This window comes from Meles meles, chromosome 10 (assembly GCF_922984935.1).
Source record: "Meles meles chromosome 10, mMelMel3.1 paternal haplotype, whole genome shotgun sequence".
In the NCBI taxonomy this organism is placed as follows: Eukaryota; Metazoa; Chordata; class Mammalia; order Carnivora; family Mustelidae; genus Meles; species Meles meles.
The window spans coordinates 60,750,542-60,770,550 of record NC_060075.1 but is presented as its reverse complement, the minus strand read 5'-3'; the positions used below and the strand labels follow the sequence as shown (position 1 = coordinate 60,770,550).

The following is a 20,009-nucleotide window of genomic DNA, read 5'->3' as shown; positions in this document are numbered from 1 at the left end:
GTAGTATAAGCGAATAGGCCTAAAATTTTTTCATTAGGAAAAGCTCTCTTCTAACATTAATCTACCTCATTTATCACCATTATGATCATCATCATAGCAATAACATATTGAGTCCTGAGCATTTACCTGCATTTTCACATTTAACCATCACCACAATCCTAGGACGTGGGTGAGGAAACTGAGGGGTATATCACAGCACTAGAACTCACCTCATTTTATAAGACATCAAATTAAGTGCTCTCACTCAATCTGTTAAATGGCCCTGTGCCATTTACTCTTTGGTCTTACGCAGAAAGTAATTATCATTAAGTGGTTTGGCTGCCCAAAATAGAGCCTATCTAACATACAGGGCATAGGCCAAAATCAAAAGCAAACTGCATCGTGACAAATTAGAAACAGGGCTAATATGTGATCTAAATTTGCTTAACTATAAATTGAATGCCCACAGGGGAAAGAGGTCAAGTCTCTTTCCCACCATTCTCTTTGTCTCATCTAGTACGGATGACTCACAAAACGTATCTCAAAGACACATTAGATCATCATGCTAGAGAGTAGAGTTTCTCAAGAGAGTAAGGCTACTTAAAATGGAAAAGGGCTTCACCATATTTCTATTACAATTGCTCCACGATTTTCTGCTCATCTCTCCTTCTCCTCCCATGCTTTTCATAAAGGAAGAGTGAGGGAGGTTCCAGGCTCTGGCAGAATGAATGCAGGAGGAATACTGAAATCTGCCTCTATTTTAGGTAGAGCTTCACTGAGGTTCACACATGATACCTTCCAATCTACCACGGTAAGAGACCAGAAAGACAATTTGAGGCCAAAGCCATAGTTAGCAGCTCTGCCTCTCTGCTTTGCCTTGTATATAAAAACCTTTGAGAGATGACTGTGGCTGGTGGAGCTATGAGGACCCTAAATCCCAGATTCCAGCTTTTCCTATTTTGGAAACATAATTAATAACCAATTTATTAACACACTGATCTTCATAAAAAACATAAATGAATTATTACCGTTTTGATTTTCATCATTTATTGTGCCATTGCTATGGGCTCAGTAATCTGCCTGGAAGAGATCACTTTTCCCCCTCTGACGTGTGTTGTATTCAATGAGTTAATACTTGAACATTGTTTAGATGAGGCCATTAAAAAACAATTATTTATTATGATGACACTTACTGTCTCATTAAATCCTACAACAATACTTTGAGGTGGATTCTACTTTTCCAGGTGACAAAAACTGAGGCACAAGCTGTTTACATAACATTCTAAAGACCCACACCACTAAAAGTACCAAACGGGGCTGGGGCTCAACACTATCAAGTATTATTCTGCCTGCAAAGCCTGTGCTCTTTCCACTAAGCCATGCGCGTGCTTCTCTCCATGGAAGAAATCGTACACTACGTCCAAACGTTAGGCATATTGGTCCTTATTGAAAAGAACAAGTTCATCAAAATTTTGCAACTCTCTACAATGCCAGCTGCTATAAACAGTAAAAAATTTATGAAAATTTGGAAGTGTTCCCACCATAATAACACAGTAGCTTTCAAAAATAATTTGCATGCTATATAACACACTTTATATATAGCAAATAAAGAGCTAATCCTAAGTGACAATATGTGGGCAGATAATGAATCACTTGAAAATATCGTGTAGATTTTACACAGAAAATATTGTCATCCATGAAAAGACTTGGAGTATCTTAACCCTTTGCGATGCCATGAGACCACAGCGGGAAGCTCTAGCAAACTAATAATGTGATAAGCTCAATTCTCTCCACGGCAGGAGTGAGAGCTCTCTATCTTATAACAACAGTTTGGATGACTTTATATAAAGAGTGGGAAAGAAAATTATACTCCTCTCCCACACATCAATGGAAATGTTTCCCATGGAGTGACTCAGCCTAAAACCCTAAACAGGAGCATGGTCTCAGCATGCTGTAGGCAGCCACAGCAGGCTTCGCATTAACTGCCTTCAGCATTTGTAGGGACAACACAGAACTGAGGCTGCCAATAGCACCAGAAGTTTCTACCTTGTGGGAAGAATCTAGTCTTATAGCACGGGGGTGGGGGGATGGGGGGGGAAGGACACTGACTGTGCTCCAAAATGTGGCACTTTTCTATTGATCATCAACAATCCATTCAAACAGCCAACAGAACACATTCACACCCTTCCTATTAAAACAATAAATGTAAACAGCTGTATCACTTCCAACTTGCCAGACAGTGCTATCATGACTTGACACATATCATTAACTTGTTCGATTTAATACTCACAACCCTTGACACATTTATGGTTTTCCACATTTTGGAAGTATGAAAAATGGGACACAGAGATGTTAAGTGACTTTTCCCAAGTGAGAGATCTAAAATATGGAGGTCCGGGATTTGAATACAAGCTGTCTGACGTCCTAGCTGCCAACAGGGATGTTGTGCCCAACTCACTTTGCTTTTCCCCAAGTGATCACAGGGAAAGCCTTGAAGTTGAGAGTATTTCTAGTTCTAGGGTGTAAGGGACTTGACCGTGTTCCCACCAAAGGCATATGTTGATATACCAGCCTCCAACAGGAGAGATCTTTGGGAGGTAATTAGAATGAGCTGAAGTCATGAGAGTGAGGCCCCAGCTGGATTAGTGTCCTTAACAATAGTCCCTGGGAATGTACTGTCCCACTGGCTGTTTCCATCCTACAAGGATACAAGGAGAAGTGGCCATTTGCAACTGAGAAAAGGCCCCTTATGGAACCTGAACATGCTGAAACCCTGATCCTCGACTTTAGCCTACAGGACTGTGAGAAATAAATATCTGTTATTCTTAGAAGTCATCCCCTCTGTGGTATTTTGTTAGAGCAGCCCAAACTGAATAAGACGTACGGTATATTGGGGCAGTACTGGAGAGAACCCCCAATCAGATAATTCAAGGAATCGATCTTTACAGTCTTATCTAGGTCCCACACTGAATGATTTGGTTTTGCTGGAGTAGGGGTTCCATGAATTCCTTCATCTTGGCCAACAGTTTTATAGCCCCGCTCCATCTCCCAAAAGCATATGAAACACTTCTTTGATATATAGCACATATAATCTTAGTGTGCTGCAAATTTAACCTTAAAACAGTGACTTGTTTTTTAATTTAATTTAGTGCATGTAAACAGTTTCTTATTGAAAGCTACAAAACTAAGTCAAGGAAGTGAATCCAATATACCATCTTCTACTAGACAATGAATGAATGTCACTTTGTCAATACTGCACTGCAACATGAAAAATCTGATGCTTAAATGCTGATGACAGATTGATCACATGCACTAAATTGCAATGGAAAATATACTATTTTCCTAATCTTCAGAATAATGTTTGTTTCCAGCTATATTTTGACAATGGCAATTTATTATACAAGGATACATTCTAATCATGATAGTCTTTGCTTCCTAATTACACAGGAAACTTCTTGGGGGATTAAGTCTAGCACTTTTCATAATGCCTTGCTTATTTGAAAAAGAATGGCAAGTCTAATGATCATGGAATCTGCACTGATTTTTTTAAGTCACAGTTACTCAGTTAATTTGTGTCCTCATAAAACCAATTTAAAACTGTTCTTATACTTAATGTGTCACTTCTTACTACCAATTTATTGAATACTCATTAATCTTTGTCTCAATCTGTTACAGCTTTCACATTTATGATAATTTTTATTACCACTTGTTTTAGGTATTTCCACAAATTGATTACTAAGTCAAGCACTTTTATGATATAATTAAATGAATGCCATATTCCATAGGCAATAAAATGAAAGCAGCAGTATATAACATATTTAATACTTCAGTATAAATTCTGTTTATCAATTCAAATAGAATCTTAATACCTGAGCAAATTTCATTAATGATAATTTAGCTATATGGCAATAATTTACCGGTTTTATTTTAATGCTTCCATAAACAATGACATACATTTTAATTATCCAGCTAAATTTAACATAAGCTAAACCAAACTCCATGTTTTCTTTACTTGGGAGATTATGTCACCGAATTGTCCCATTCTTCAAGTCAAATCTTTGGAACTAAATTTTTGATTTCTTTCTCTCTCTCTCTGTTTTATTATTTCCCAAGCTCTCTTTTAGTTTTAATGCTATAATATCTGAATCTACACTTTTCTGGTCATCTTTCATCATCCACATTATTTAGTCTATTCCAGTAGCCCACTGGCATGATGCTAGTCTCTTTCCATTACCTTATTCCATCCTTGTATTTGCCAAGTTAAACTCCTTTCTCATGTTGTTCTGCACTTAAAACCCTACAATTACTCCTCACTGCTTTACTCAAGTTTAGCATTGTATATTTTAATTCCATCTCATTTTTACATCCTAACTGTACTTATACCTTTAATTTGTGGTATAGCTAAATATGACTCCTCTCCCTCAAATATATGCTGAATTTTCCTTTTTATCTATATTATTTTCTTCTCCATTTTCCTTAAACCTACTTTTCAGATTCATTTCAAATCCTACTTCTTCCATGAAGATTTCCCTTTCCCAACTCCAACTGCATACTAATGCCCTGCAGAACCCCAAATTTTGTGGCACTTAAAATATTCTGCGTAGGGGCACCTGGGTGGCTCAGTGGGTTACGCCTCTGACTTCAGCTCAGGTCATGATCTCAAGGTCCTGGGATCGAGCCCCACATCTGGCTTTCTGCTCAGTGGGGAGCCTGCTTCCCCACTCTCTCTCTCTGCCTGCCTCTCTGCCTACTTGTGATCTCTCTCTGTCAAATAAAAAAATAAAAATTTTTTAAAAAATTAAAAAAAAATATTCTGCCTAGATACAGAGTCATTTATCCATTAGTTTCTAGCCTTCATTAAACATCCTTGAACACATGATTATAACTGTGGTTTCTTCAGTGCCAAGGAGAATATTCTCCCTAAAGAAAATGCTCAGAAATATTTACTTAATTATTGGATATAAAACAATAGCAGAGAGCAAACAGAAATTGGAAAACACAGGTAAATCATTTTTTTAGTCAACTTCAAAATTATCCCGTATAAAAATGCAGGCAAGAATTCAGCCATTGTGGACTAAACGGGACAAGAGGATGTACCATGCTCTCAGCCTCTCAAAACAGTTTTTGAATATGAGAAGCATACTTTGATAGCAGAAATGTCTGCTCCCCACCAGTGATAGCTGTTATAATTTTTATTATTGACTAAGAACATGCATTGTTCTCATGGCTTTGCATCTTTATTGTGAATACCCAGCAACATCCTCCCAACCTCACCCAGAACACGTCAGCCCACAAGTGCGAAGCCTCTAGAAAACCGGTGAAGTTGGCCTTTTCAGATAATATGCATTAAGTATTTATTAATGTTCCTGACTTACCTGTGACCCCATAAATGCATTATTATTCACTATTATCAACAAATCTTTCACTTATTATTGCAAGTTCTTCTTCTCTCGGCCTCTCCTTCATAGCCTTACTCCATCCACTCCTTTCCCCCTGTGTACCACACCTCCCCAACCCAGCTGCTTCAATGTTTCCTCTTACATTCTTGCATGCTATAGTTGTTCTCCTCTTTCTAAAGCTTCTTGAATTCTCTTCTTCCAATTACCATGTGATTCCCCTATTCTCTTCAATCTTATTACATTCCTTATGTGTTATTTTTTCTCTGCTCGTCATCCTCCCAACTGTTTGGTACAACTGATTTTTTAGGAACTTCCTTTTCTCTAACACCTTGACCCAGGTGTTAGTGATGTTTATAGTTGAAACTCATTTCATGAAACAGATACATTCCTGAAAATCCATGTTAAAAATAAAATTCTTTGTAGATAAAATTTTACTGTTTATGTGTAAAGAAACTTATATTTAAAAATAGCCTACTATAAACTGAATCATCATGGTCTATCTTTTGTATAAATATACACATCTGAAAAAGTTGGCATAAGGTCCTGATACTTTCTCTCTAACAAGCTCTCATTCCAAATCCACAATGCATCCATGACCCTCAACTCCCAGCCCTTTTTCTATGTTATGCTAGCAAACAGAAAACATACAAAACAACAATAACAAACCCTCACTTTTCCCCCTTACTTCTGTTTGTCCTTCTTCTCAATTGCAGTATCACCAATTTCCTTTCACCAAATTGTCTTATCTTTTGCTTTACTTTTGTCACACATGGAATGTTTCCAGTTTTAGTTTTGCACCTAATATCCTACTTCCTTTTTTTTTCTAGATTTTATATTTGATTTAAGTTCTTTTCCTTAAAAAAAAAAAATTCAACTTTTCCTTTTTCTCATGCCAAAAGGTAGTCTCAAGTAGACCGACCTACAAAAACAAAACACATATCTACATCGCTCCCGATGCTGAACAGGTTCTGTAATCTGTTCTTATAAATAATTAGTATCTTGCTTAACACAAATGCCAGATCAAGTCATATTATCAATATAAATACTTACACTCAGCATATTTCTGAAGTTGGGAAAATTCTGAGGGGCTAAGGTGTGCCCACTTCTCCTGGTTTGTCATGGTGGTAGTGAGAAGTCTCTTACATTACAGGTGAGGAATTCTTTATTCAGGTGTTTGGCAGGATTCTAGGCTTCAAAGTTTCCACATGGCATGTTTCATTATAAAATATCTCAAGCTTTCAAAATATGCAATCTGTCAACATGTAGCCACTGTGGGTGAGAGTTGGCAGTCTCAATAATATATTAAAGACCTGCAGAAAAAGAAATGCAAAAATAGAAGGTCAGCATTATTGCACAAAGGAAAAGTTGACAAGTTATACAATGTTAAGAATTTTTAATTTCCAACAATATTTGTTCTTCCAATCCATGAGTATGGAACGTTTTCCATTTCTTTGTGTCTTCCTCTGTTTCTTTCATGAATGTTCTATAATTTTCTGAGTACAGATTCTTTGCCTCTTTGGTTAGGTTTATTCCTAGGTATCTTATGGGTTTTACTGCAATTGTAAATGAGATTGATGCCTTAATTTTCTTTCTTCTCTCACATTATTAGTGTATGGAAATACAACTGATTTCTGCGCATTGATCTTATACCCTGCAACTTTGCTGAATTACTGTATGAGTTCTACCAAGTTTGGTTGGAGTATTTTGGGTTTTCCACATAAAGGATCGTATCATTTGCAAAGAGTGAGAGTTTAATTTCTTCTCTGCCAATTCAGATTCCTTTTATTTCTTTTTGTTGTCTGATTGCCGAGGCTAGGACTTTAGTACTATGTGGAACAACGGTGGTGATAGTGTACATCCCTGCCTGTTCCTGACCTTAGGAGAAAAGCTCTCATTTTTTTCCTATTGAGAATGATATTCACTGTGGGCTTTTCACATATGGCATTTATGATAGTGAGGTATGTTCCCTCTATCCCTATAATGTGAAGAGTTTTCACCAAGAAAGGATGCTGTACTTTGTTAAATGCTTTTTCCACATCTATTGAGAGGATCATATGGTTCTTGTCTTTTGTTTTACTAATGTGGTGTATCACATTGATTGCTTTGCAGATATTGAACCACCCTTGCAGCCCAGGAATAAATCCCAGCTGGTTGTGCTGAATAATTCTTTTAATGTCCTGCTGGATCCTATTGGTTAGTATCTTGGTGAGAATTTCTGCATCCATGTTCATATTGGTCTGTAATTCTCCTTTTTAGTGGAGTCTCTGTCTGATTCAGAGATCAAGGCAATGCTGGACTCATGCAAAGAGCTTGGAAGTTCTCCTTCCATTTCAGAACAAATATTGTTAAAATGTCTGTGCTACCTAGAAGAATCTATACATTGAATCCAATCTCTATCATAATAATCAACGGTTTCTCTGGAGTTGGAACAAATAATCCTAAATTTGTGTGGAACAGATGAGACCCTCAAAACGTATGGTATTGGCATGAAAACACACATAGATCAGTGGAACAGAAAAGAGAGTCCAGAAATGGACCCTCAACTCTATGGTCAACTAATTTTTGACAGGAAAGAATGTCCAGTGGGAAAAATTCTCTTCAACAAATGGTGTTGGGAAAATTGGACAGCCACGGGCAGAAGAATGAAACTGGACCATTTCCTTACATCACACTCAAAAACAGACTCAAAACGGATGAAACAGCTAAGTGAGACGAGAATCCATCAAAATCCTAGAGGAGAGCCCAGGCAGCAACCTCTTTGACCTCTACTGCAGCAACTTTTTGCTAGACACGTCTGCAAAGGCAAGGGAAGCAAGGGCAAAAATGAACTATGGGGACATCCATCAAGATAAAAAGCTTCTGCACGCAAAGGAAACATCTGACAAAACCAATAGAACTGACAAAATGGGAGAAGATATTTGCAAATGTCTTATCAGATAAAGGGTTAGTACTCAAAATATGTAAAGACCTTATCAAACTCAACAACCAAAAAACAAATAATCCAATCAAAAAATGAGTAAGGGTGCCTGGGTGGCTCAGTCGTTAAGCATCTGCCTTTGGCTCAGGTCATGATCCTAAGATCCCAGGATCGAGCCCCGCATTGGGCTCCCTGCTTGGCAGGAGGCCTGCTTCTCCCTCTCTCACTACCCCTCTTTGTGTTCCCTCTCTCTGTGTCCATCTCTGTCAAGTAAATAAAGTCTTAAAAAAAAAAAAATGAGCAGAAGACATGAAAGACATTTCTCCAAAGAAGACATACTAACAGCCAACAGACATATAAAAAAAATACTCAACATCTCTTGGCATCAGGTAAATACAGATCAAAACCACAGTGAGATACCACCTCACACCAGTCAGAATGGCTAAAATGAATAAGTTAGGAAATGACAGATGTTGGCAGGGATGTAGAGAAAGGGGAAACTTCTTACATTGTTGGTGGGAATGCAAGCTGGTGTAGCCACTCTGGACAATAGTATGGAGGTTCCTCAAAACATTGAAAATAGAGCTACCATATGACCCAGCAATAGCACTAGTCCGTTCTAACCCCAAAGATACAAATGTAGTGATCTGAAGGGGCACCTGCACCCCTATATTTATAGTAGCAATGTCTACAACTGCCAAACTATGGAAAGTGCCCAGATGTCCATCAATAGATGAATAGATAAAGAAGATGTGGTGTGTATATATATACTCAACCATCAAAGAAATGAAATCTTGCCATTTGCAATGATGTGGATGGAACTAGAGGAGGATATTATGCTAAGTGAGATAAATCAACCAGAGAAAGATAAATATCATATGATCTCACACATATGTGAAATTTTAACAAAACAGAGGATCATAGGGGAAGGGAGGGCAAAGTAAAAGAAGACAAACTCAGAGAGGACAACAAACTGTAAGAGACTCCTAATCATAGGAAACAAACTGAGGGTTGCTGGAGGGGAGGAGAGATGGGGTTGGAGAGATGGGCTAACTGGGTGATGGACATAAAGGAGGGCAAGTGGTGTAATGAGCACTGTGTATTATACAAGACTGATGAATCACTGAAATCTACCCCAGAAACTAATAATACACTATATATTAATTAATTGAATTTAAGTAAATAAATAAAAAGAATTTTTAGTTTCTAAATAATATATTCCAAAGTTATTTTATTTTGTGTAATACTCAATTTCTAATTGTTCATGTACTCTTTAATGGCATTTTTATATGTATTTCCTAATGCCAAATTACAGGAATAAATGATTTCAATACAAAAAGAAAATTTTATGAAGTCTATTTCATAAAAGTAGATTTTTCTATGCCGTTCAAGTTTATAAATTCCACATCCCAAGTGCAAACAAGGGTGTCATTTTTATCAATCTGAACTTGCCTGTCCTGTAATATCTGAACAATTACTACGTAAAAATCTAGACCAAATCATTAAAGGAAGCTAAGTAAGCTCTATAGCTCCCTGTACATACAATCGGCTGGTGTACCAGATTTCTAACAATAGTTCGGAATGGCTTTCAGTAGTAGCACATGTATTTGAAATCAGACAAATCAATTCTGGGAGTCATAAATTGAGGATTTTTTTTCTAGCAATAAAATGAATAGACTAATTTTAATTTTATAATTTGTAAAAATCCCAATAAAATTAACTAAATTAAAGCAATTTCAAAAGTCTGACAGACTTGCATAATGATAGTAGAAAAACTACTATGAATCATGCTTAAAAATAAATCCCTGGGTTGTCATGGACTTACGTTCACTGCTACATCTATAAAGGCAAACAAAATGAAAAACCATCTGGTCTCAACTTTTTATTAGAGACAGTAATCAATTGCTCAAAACCAGACTGGCATTGTGATCATTATAGAAAATGAAATATTTAGCAACAATGACCTAAGTTTATGAAATTTTATGAGTGGAAAGCTTATTTATGCAGATGTCATTATCTCAAGCCAACTACCTATATTTGGCATTAGTGCATAACCTTTCTTCAGCATCTGTTTTTTGGTCTTCAATATGAACCCCAGGACCTCACTGTCACATCCTGTCATCTCTGTCTATAAAAAAGATTCTTGCCGATCTCATCTGTTCAGAGTCCCTGCACTCAGTTTTATAAGATGACAGACAGTTTGCTATTTAATTGGAAAAAATGAAGATACTGATGTTTTAACAGAGGCCAAATTGCTAGGTCTCTTTTTCCTCCTAGAGAATGCTCTTAAATCACAACCATGACTTTGTGGAAATAACGCAAACCAAAAGGAATGGAAACATGTGATCGACGTTTCTGTTTTCCACCCAGTATCTTCCAGGTGATTTCATCTTTCTTATTGATTTCATCCTAATTCTTTGCTTCCCCCCATTACATGCAGTTTTGATGAGACTATAAAAGAAGGTGTTCTATACTTTCCTATCCAAAGAGAGACAGATGATTCAGTAACATTCGGCACATGAGAGTGTCTCATGGGGCTTTAAATGTTGGATGGAGTTATTCAAGGATGGGATGAAAATAGTTGTACCTAAATGATTACAGCAGTAATTGGATGCCTGCTGATGTCTGAGCCCAACTATCTGGCTATCTTGTCACTTCCAGAAGCAAATAATATTCTTCCAATTAAGAGTTAAGTGGACCAGAATCAATTTCTATTGCCTACAACCCCCAAATCTTAACTAATCATAATGGAAGTTCATTTATTCATTCACAATATGTTTATTTATCCCCACTGTGTGCCAGAAAGCATTCCAGGCACTAGAAATTCAACAAAGATCAAAGATACCCCAAAATGAAAATAATACAAATTATAGCAACATGTCGGCTTTACTGAGTGCTTATGGTATACATTGTACTCTCCTCACACTATTATGTGTTTGATTATTCAATCTTCACAAAATTACTTTGTGAGGAACCATAGTCTCTGATTTCAAAAAAATAAAGAAACTAACACTGAATTATTAGAATATGGTAAAACACGACAGACACTGCTAGAAAGCCAAACACCATCCACTCTCCCTTGCTTCCTTGGTAACAGACCTCTAATCTTACTGAATGAAAATATATCCATCTAAAGAACTACATTCCTGAACACCTGGGTAGCTCAGTCGGTTAAGCATCTGACTTCGGCTCAGGTCATGATCCCAGGGTCTTGGAATAAAGCCCCACATCGGGCTCCCTGCTCAGTGGGGAGCCTGCTTCTCTATCTCCTGCTCCCCCTGCTTGTGCATGCATACAAGCTCTCTCTCTCTCACTCTGTCAAATAAAAAAAAAAAAATCTTAAAAAAAAAAAAAAGAACCACTTTACTCAGGTTATTTGAATAATGGAGTGATCAATGAGATGTAAATAGTTTTGGGTAAGGTATATAGAAAGGTTCTATTTGGCAAGTGCTCTTTTAACCTCCCCCCCCACCCCGCCCCGCCCCGCCCCTTCCTGTAACTTCCTACCTGGAATGTTAACATTTCGGCTACCAGTGCAGCAGTTTTTTATACTTCTGAGATAACTTTTAGAATGGAAGGCATGTGCTAAGAATAGCAGAATCCCACAAAGTAGACCACGTAGGCAAATAACAAACTGTAGAAAAATTTGACCCACCACCTGTTTTTATGAATAAAGTTTTATTGGAACCAGTAAGAGGCCATTTTTTGAAGGGATTTCAATGCTAAATAAAGTTTGGGGAATTACTCTGAAGGCAGTCATAAACAATGGATGAACAACAATAAAGACCAGAAACCTGATCATTTGGGCAAAATGTCAATACGGAAAAATGCCAATGTCTTCATTTTGTTTCCTTCCCTGACCTGTACTATTGCAGTACCTTCTTAACTGGCCCCCTGAGCTCCTTCCTTGCCTTAATGTGCCCTATTTCTTGCATCCATGGACAGTCATGAACTAAGGTGATGCCAGAATCCTGTCTTATAAATTAGCAATAAAAAGTTAATTAATATATGAGAATAATAGTAAACTAGTTTAATTAATTACAGCTTTCCGCCTTGCTACTTGCTCTGAAATTTATTAAAATTCCTGATTTAAGTAACTCAAATTCAAAATTCAAATTTAAAATGACTGGTTAACTGACATCTTTCAGATCTCTACATGAATCCTATCCTCACAGTAAAGTGGCACCTAGTCATTCAATTTCTTTCTTTCTTTCTTTTTAAAGACTTTATTTATTTATTTGACAGACAGAGATCACAAGTAGGCAGAGAGGCAGGCAGGGAGAGAGAGAGAGGAGGAAGCAGGCTCCCCACCGAGCAGAGAGCCCAATGCGGGACTCAGTCACAGGACCCTGAGATCATGACCTGAGCCGAAGGCAGAGGCTTAAGCCACTGAGCCACCCAGGCGCCCCTGGTCATTCAATTTAAATTTGCACATTCATACATACCATCCCTCCATCAGGCTTTTATTTGTTTTGAATATAATATCTTATCAAATATTTAACTTTCTTATAGTATTTAATACCTGTTTCCTCATGCTACAAATTAGGGGTAGTGTGAATGGTTTTGAGCCCTGATAGGATTCCCCAAAAAGGACAAAGCAAGTAAAAATACTTACTGCATTTTCCCTTGATTTTCACCCAGATGTATGTGTAGAGGCCTAGGACAGGCCACCTCAAGATGGGACCACTTTGGCATAAAGATTATTCTGAGATGAAGTCAATAGAGACTCTAAGGGATCAAGAGAAATTTTTGCCCCTCAGTTAACTCCAAAGAAGAATCTTTCCCAGAATAAGGGTTATTAGCAAGATAAATTTTGTCTGAGTGACCCATCTTTATGGCTAGGCAAACATCTAATTACCAAACATATGCTCTTCTTCTCATCACTTCTGAATTGCACCCCTTTCCACTTAAATCCTAAAGCCCTATGCCTTTCTCCTTAGTTCTTTATGATATGCACACCTCATTTTGCCTGTCTCTGAAATTTCCTTATCTGTGTAGTTTTCCTGCACATACCCTATTAAATTTTATTTTCTCCTGTTAATCTGTCTCATGTCAATTGGATTCTAAGTCCAGCTAAAAGGACCTTGGAGGGGATAGGACACTCTTTCTCCCCAACGTATGTATTAGATTCTTTTTTTTTTTTTTTTTAAGATTTTATTTATTTATTTGACAGAGAGAGATCACAAGTAGACAGAGAGGCAGGCAGAGAGAGAGGGAAGCAGGCTCCCCGCTGAGCAGAGAGCCTGATGCGGGACTCGATCCCAGGACCCTGAGATCATGACCTGAGCCGAAGGCAGCGGCTTAACCCACTGAGCCACCCAGGTGCCCCTGTATTAGATTCTATATCACCATATCCTCTCCTGTGCTCTAAGACTAAGTCCCATGAGGGCAAGGATTATTGTCTGTTTGTTCATTGCTATTTTCCTAGAGTCACTGGTAAATAAATAATTCTAGTATGAATTCACTTATATGTTTTTTCATTTGTTTGTTTGTTTTGGTAAAGAAAAACCCGAGTAGGGGTACCTGGGTGCCTCAGTTGCTTAAGTACCTGCCTTCAGCTCAGGTCATAATCTTGGGGTCCTGGGATCGAGCCCCTCATCAGGATCCTGGTTCATTAGGGAGTCTGCTTCTCTATCTCTGTTCCTCTCCCCCACTTTCTCTTTCTGTCTCTCTCAGATAAATGAAATCTTAAGAAAAAAGGACAGGAAAGGACAGGACTGGAAAGAAAAGGAAAAAGGAAAAGAAAAGAAAGAGAAAGGGAAACCTGGGTAGTAAAGTAGAAGAGGTCCTCATCTTGAAAAAGAGAAAATGGTGCAGAAAGCAGTTATGAACAACAGTCATTACAAGATTCATTCTTCCTAGGGGCCACTGATTTTTGTTCAACTCAACAGACATAAATGAAAGAAATTATAGTTAGAGGTACAAAACTTTCACAGTTAAAAAACAACAACAACAACAACAACAACAAACATTTAAGGGGCATCCGACTCTTGGTTTCAGCTTAGGTCATGATATCAGGGTTGTGAGATTAAGCCCTTTGTCCACCTCTGTGCTCACCATGGAGTCTGCCTGAGATTCTCTCTCTCTCCCTCTACCCCTGCCCCCTGCTCCTTTTCTCCTTTTCTCTTTTTTTCTCTCTCTCAAATGAATCTTTTAAAAAAACCTTTATTTTACATAATTTTTTAGTATTTTCTTTCTGTTAAATATATCTAACTCCATATACATTTTTTTAAAATGATTGCATTTATTTATTTGCCAGAGAGAGAGAGAGCACAAGCAGGGAGAACAGCAGGCAGAGAGAGCAGCAGTTTCCTTGCTGAACAAGAAGCATGACATGGGGCTTGATCCCAGAACCCTGGGATCATGACCTGAGCCAAAGGCAGAGGCTTAACAGAATGAACCACCCAGACATCCATATAAATGAGCAACATTTCCAAGTGATACTTTCATTGATATGTTAATGAATAAGCATCAGGGCTATCTTAAAATTACTTTTCTGTATTTGACAAAAACATTACACAGCATTCTTTTATTTAATATGATTTTTGTCAACACAAGCCATAGCTTTTCATATCAAGAACAGCTTCTCTAAATTAATCTAATACAATTTGCATTTTTATTAGAGGCATTTAAAGCGTAATGGCAGCCCTAAAGGACTCAAAGTAAATTCTCTTTGGTTCTTGGATTTGGTTTATTCCAACACTAATACACTTTGAATAAGCCTCCCTTATAATCCTTCTAGTGGAAGCCTTTGGTTTTACAATCCTGGTAGTGCCAACTCTCATGAGGTGATGTGACGTGCAGTCAAGTAATAACAAATAAATGAAGTTTTCCTAACCAAATATTTTAAACTAGTTGAACATAGCACAACTCTGCATAAAGACGTTGCACGTATAATATTAAATCAAGAGGCACGGCTAGTCTTCATGCCTCAGAAAGAGATGGTAAGGATGGCAACACTTCCTTATCACCACTTGTTCTTTACAAACGTGTGGAAATAGAATGACAATAGAGATTCCCTATGGTACCTTCACAGATTTCCTGTTCCCAAGCAAGGGGTTTCTTCAGATGCATAAGATGAAAGCCAGGAAGGATCCACTTTGCTGGCTGTTGGAAAGCAATCTAATGCTGACATTCTCATCTAGTCAATGGGTGTGTCATTTTTTTTGGTTGTTGGCAGGAAATAACTATGTTGGAGGAATTGGAGAAGGCTCTTTGGCTTACTATGCCTGGACTAAAACACATTCTTCACAATTAGGGAAGGAAATAAATCTCCTATGAAGAAGTTACAGGCAGTATCTAGATGAATGAGTCTGATGGACTGGATTCATTATTTGTTAATCACATTAAGCAGAGATTTCTAATTAGTTATTAAAGTCAACACGTCATGACTCTAATAATTGAATAAAGTTAATACACATTAAGGCATACTGAAAACTATATGTATACAAATTTAAGGCATTGTGATGAGTGAAAATATTTACTGGGTCTGAAGGGTCATAAACCCTAAATTATTAAGTAACCCCTGGAGAAAGGATGGGAGCCAAAATATCAATCAGAATTTCAGAAAGAAAAGCAGGATGAAACTAAATGGAATATTAATGCTATAATGTAATTTATAATTATTTGTTCATTTATTCATGAAAAAAACAACATATGAAGCACGAAGCAGGTGCTGAGGATATAATAAAAAGAAAAACGGATGTAATATCTGAGTTCTTTGATCTTGTTAGGGGGAATGATCTACAGTAAACCAAGTACACGCATAATAAATCATTCTGAACTATAATAAATTACTTTTTTAAAAAGGCAATGGAATTCTGCGAGAGAGTACAACAGTGTCCCAATTTAGAGATTCAAAGAGCAACTCATAGACAAAGTTTTATTTAAACTGAATGATAAAAGTTGAGTAACAGTTAGAACTTGAGTGAGAAGAAAAATATGAGCAGAAACCTATAAGCGAGAATTTAAAAAAAAAAATGGGTCTAAGACAGTAGATGTGATTGAAGCCTGGTGACAAGAGGGAAAGGGGCACAACGTTGGATTGGAAAAATGGATAAGAACTACATCATGCAGATTCTTAGAGGTCATAATGAAGACGGATCATAACTGGATTATGAAGCCACTGCATATTCTGAGCAGGAGGTAAACATGATCCACTTATATTTTAAGAAGTCCATTCTAATCAATGGATGGGAAGGTGACAAGAATGGAAGTGAAAAGGCCGATTAGGAGGCTGTTTCAGTACTAGACAGAGCTGTTGGTGGCTTCCATTATGGATATGGCAGTAAAGATTAAGGAAAAGGCATAACTCAAGACATATTTTAGAAGCAGGATTTTATAACGAATGGGATATAATGTGTGTAGGATGAAGGGGTCAAAGAAGGTCTATAGTTTTGGCTTGAGCACAGCAAACAGAAAAGGTGTAGTTTAAAGAATTAACTATTTACTGGAAGAGTATTAGGTGTGAGGAAAAGAGGCAAATCACTATTTTGTTTGGGACGTGTTAAGTTTAAGAAGGGCTGTCTAAATTGACAGAACTAGTAGATAGTGAGGTAAGCCTAGGGCTAATAAAAGAGAGAGGGGTCAGATGTTGAGAGTTGTTTGGAATAGACAGTATTTTTGAAGATATAGGCATGCATACGTTTGCCTCATGCAGCAGCCATAAAGCTATGCCTCTAAGCTCTGATTTTAGAAAGAACGTGCATTCGGCTGCAAAGACTGTATGTAATGCCTGACAGCCTCTACGCTAATAGCTTTCAGAATACAGTCAGCTTTTGAACCATGGTCACACTCTTCACAGGCAGAGGTCAAAGACTAAAGATGATGGATGTACTAGGACCATGCCAGTTTTGTCCAAAGGATGACTCCCGTAATGATCCATATTTGCTTCAGAACGACCAACTGGACTGGCTGAAATTTTATTAGACCTGCACTGTGATAGGAAGCTATTCACAATGAACTCAGCATCCCCCACACCTCCTTTCTTTTCTCAGGTATCAAATCTGCATCAGTTTGATGGTTGTCTCTGCCCAACCCTGCTTCTTCTCCCTTTATCTTTCATAATTTCCTGGTAACCTTTGTATCTCTAACTCCATTTTTGTGTTTGTTTCCTTGTGAAGGATCCCATGTGTCAGAATTCCAAGTAGGGAACAGATGTACATTTAAAATGGGTAAGTAGGAATTTAATAAAAGGATTATTGAGAAAGGATGGACAGGGATTAGGGAGTTATTAAAGGCTGGTCCAGTATACTGGACTAGCAAAAGTTGGGAACTTATTGATCCTAAGCCTGAAGGCACTAGGGCTGTTGCAGCTAAAAAAAAAAAAAAACCCTCAGAGTAGCTATATATACACAGGGTCATCTGATAGGAGCCATGGTCTTAGGTAACAGGATTCACCCATTCTCAAAGGACTTAGCTGGGGAAGAAGTGAGGAGGGGGGGGATGACTTCTTAACCTTGTACTCTTCCAACTCTCCAATCTCTTCCAGTGCTTCACAGTAACCAAACCCAATCATAAGCCAGAGGGCAAAGACAACCACTGATGTCATCTATATGAAACAGCTCAGGAGGCACTGAACAAAATGGAAGAGGATGAAGGGGGAATCTGAAGGGGAAAATGGGAAATAATAAGTACATATGGGGAAAGAGTATGGTGTGAGAAAGAGGGCCAAGCTCCAAAGTGTTCCCATATTTAGAGATTAGAAGTAGAAAAAGACCTCCCAAAATAGAATATGATGTCAGAAAGACAACAAAAGAAGAAGAAAAGAATCGTTCCAGGAAAGGGTTAGAGGGCACTCACCAAAAGTTTCTGGGCAGTTAAATGAGATGAGGATTGAAACATCCCATGGCAACATGACGGTCATTGGGGACCTTAGCAAAACAACTTCCCTGAGGCAAGGCAAGTCAGATTGGAACGGGTTACAGAGTAGAACTGAATTTGGGAGGGCTGTGAATACCATCAACTCTCAGAGAAGTGTGATTGTGAGGAGGAGTGGAAAGCTAAAAGTAGCTACCCAAGAAGAATATGGAATCAAGGAATTTTGCTTGCTTTTTTTTGTTTGTTTGTTTATAGGAATCACTGGAACAAATTTTAAAATTGGAGAGAAAGGTTTATAGTGAGAATGGTTCAAGTTTAGGAGAGAGGAAGTCATCAGTATTTCAAAGTCCTTAAAAGGCCTTTAAAACCCCTTGTTAGCAAGAGAGATAAGTTCCAGAAAATATGTGAGGGCCAAAATTAATCTTAACAATGAGAACAGATGCAAGTAATTTTGTAGATTTGGTGCTTAGAAAATGGAAGATTTCTGGCTCATAACTTCTGTTTTCTCAATGATATATAAATCTTAGTTATTAGCAGATGGTTTAGTTAGGCAATGATGGGGGAAGGGAGAACTAGGAGTAGGAAGATAAGAAAAAAATAAATACAAATGTAGGGCACCTGGCTGGCTCAGGTAGTAGAGCTTGTGACTCTTGAACTCAGGATTGTAAGTCTGAGCCCCACATTAGGTATAAAGATTACTTGAAAATAAAATCTTACCAAAAAATAAGAATAAATAAAAACAAATGTGGTAAACTGAGCTCAGTGAAGGCATGTAGAAAGAACAGCAGACAGAGTAAAAAGTCAATGGGATACGCTATTCGTAAATCTGAATCTGTTTTTAAATTATTAATTTATAGACTCAGGCATCTAAAGGACAATTAGTCATATTCTTAACCTACCACTTTTGAATCAGATAGATCTGTATTCTCATTCAAATTCTGAGTTGTTAGTCTTCCCCGTGTAAAGTGAATCATTTAACCTGAGTTTCAGTTCCTTTCTCATGAAAAGTCGATAATATCACCCACTCAGGAGAGGTATTAGTAGTAAATGAAATAACACGTGCATAATACATAAGAAGTAAAAGCTTCTCAATAAAAGTTGTTTTCTCCTTGCTTTTGTAAGTAAGGATTTAAGATATATTTGTAGTATAGAATGTGAACATACATGCACTATGCATACAGGGGAAATATAGGGGAAGTCTACAAACCCTTCAGAAGACTATGTGGGTGGTTTAATGTAAGACTCATAATTGTGTTATTTTTGGACTCTGCTGACACATAAAAATCTAAAAAAAATTTCAAGGGAAATCTTTGGTGATGTAAAACAGGGAAATACATCAAGCTCTGTATTGCCTATATTTTGTAGTCATGATTTCCAAGATGGATTATCATTTTTTTTTTCTTTTTAAGAAAATTACTTCAAGTGACTTTTCAATGCTCTTTTTAGACCTGGTTTTAAGGAAAATATCCTTTAGAATAGAAACTGAGGTTAGGTAAAAATGGTGATAATGTGCAGAGGTAGAACCTTTCTCAATATAAAATACTAAGTGTAAAGGGCTCAGCTAAGATTCTACTTTCCAACCATGACCACAACAATATCGTTTCATCTCCCATGCCATTGTAGAACCCTGCTGTACCCCTTCTGGGAAACAAAGGCAGAAGAAAAATTATTAAATTTCCTTAAAATTTGCAGCCCATTGACAAGTCCTTAAGGCGGGCAGAGTGACCTTCCTCTAGGGATACAGCTGCCTGGATGTTGACCCTTTGCTAGGGCAAAAGGCAATCTTAATCCAACCCCCAGGATCCTGTAAGTCTACTTTAACATATAAAAATTCCTTTGGAAACTTCCTTTATCTCTTACCCCCCCCCCACACACACCCAGGATACGTGTTGCAA

General features: G+C 37.6%; 1 protein-coding gene across 3 annotated transcripts in view; it reads right to left on the bottom strand.

Moving 5' to 3' along the window:
• Nucleotides 1–20,009, bottom strand: part of DGKB (diacylglycerol kinase beta) — a 684,789-nt gene that overhangs the window by 611,157 nt on the left and 53,623 nt on the right. For all 3 annotated transcript variants that reach the window (XM_046021573.1, XM_046021575.1, XM_046021574.1), the window contains exon 2: nt 6,429–6,688. In XM_046021573.1, the coding sequence (XP_045877529.1) occupies nt 6,429–6,498 (70 nt within the window). In that variant the 5' untranslated portion in view covers nt 6,499–6,688. The remainder of the gene's footprint in view (nt 1–6,428; nt 6,689–20,009) is intronic.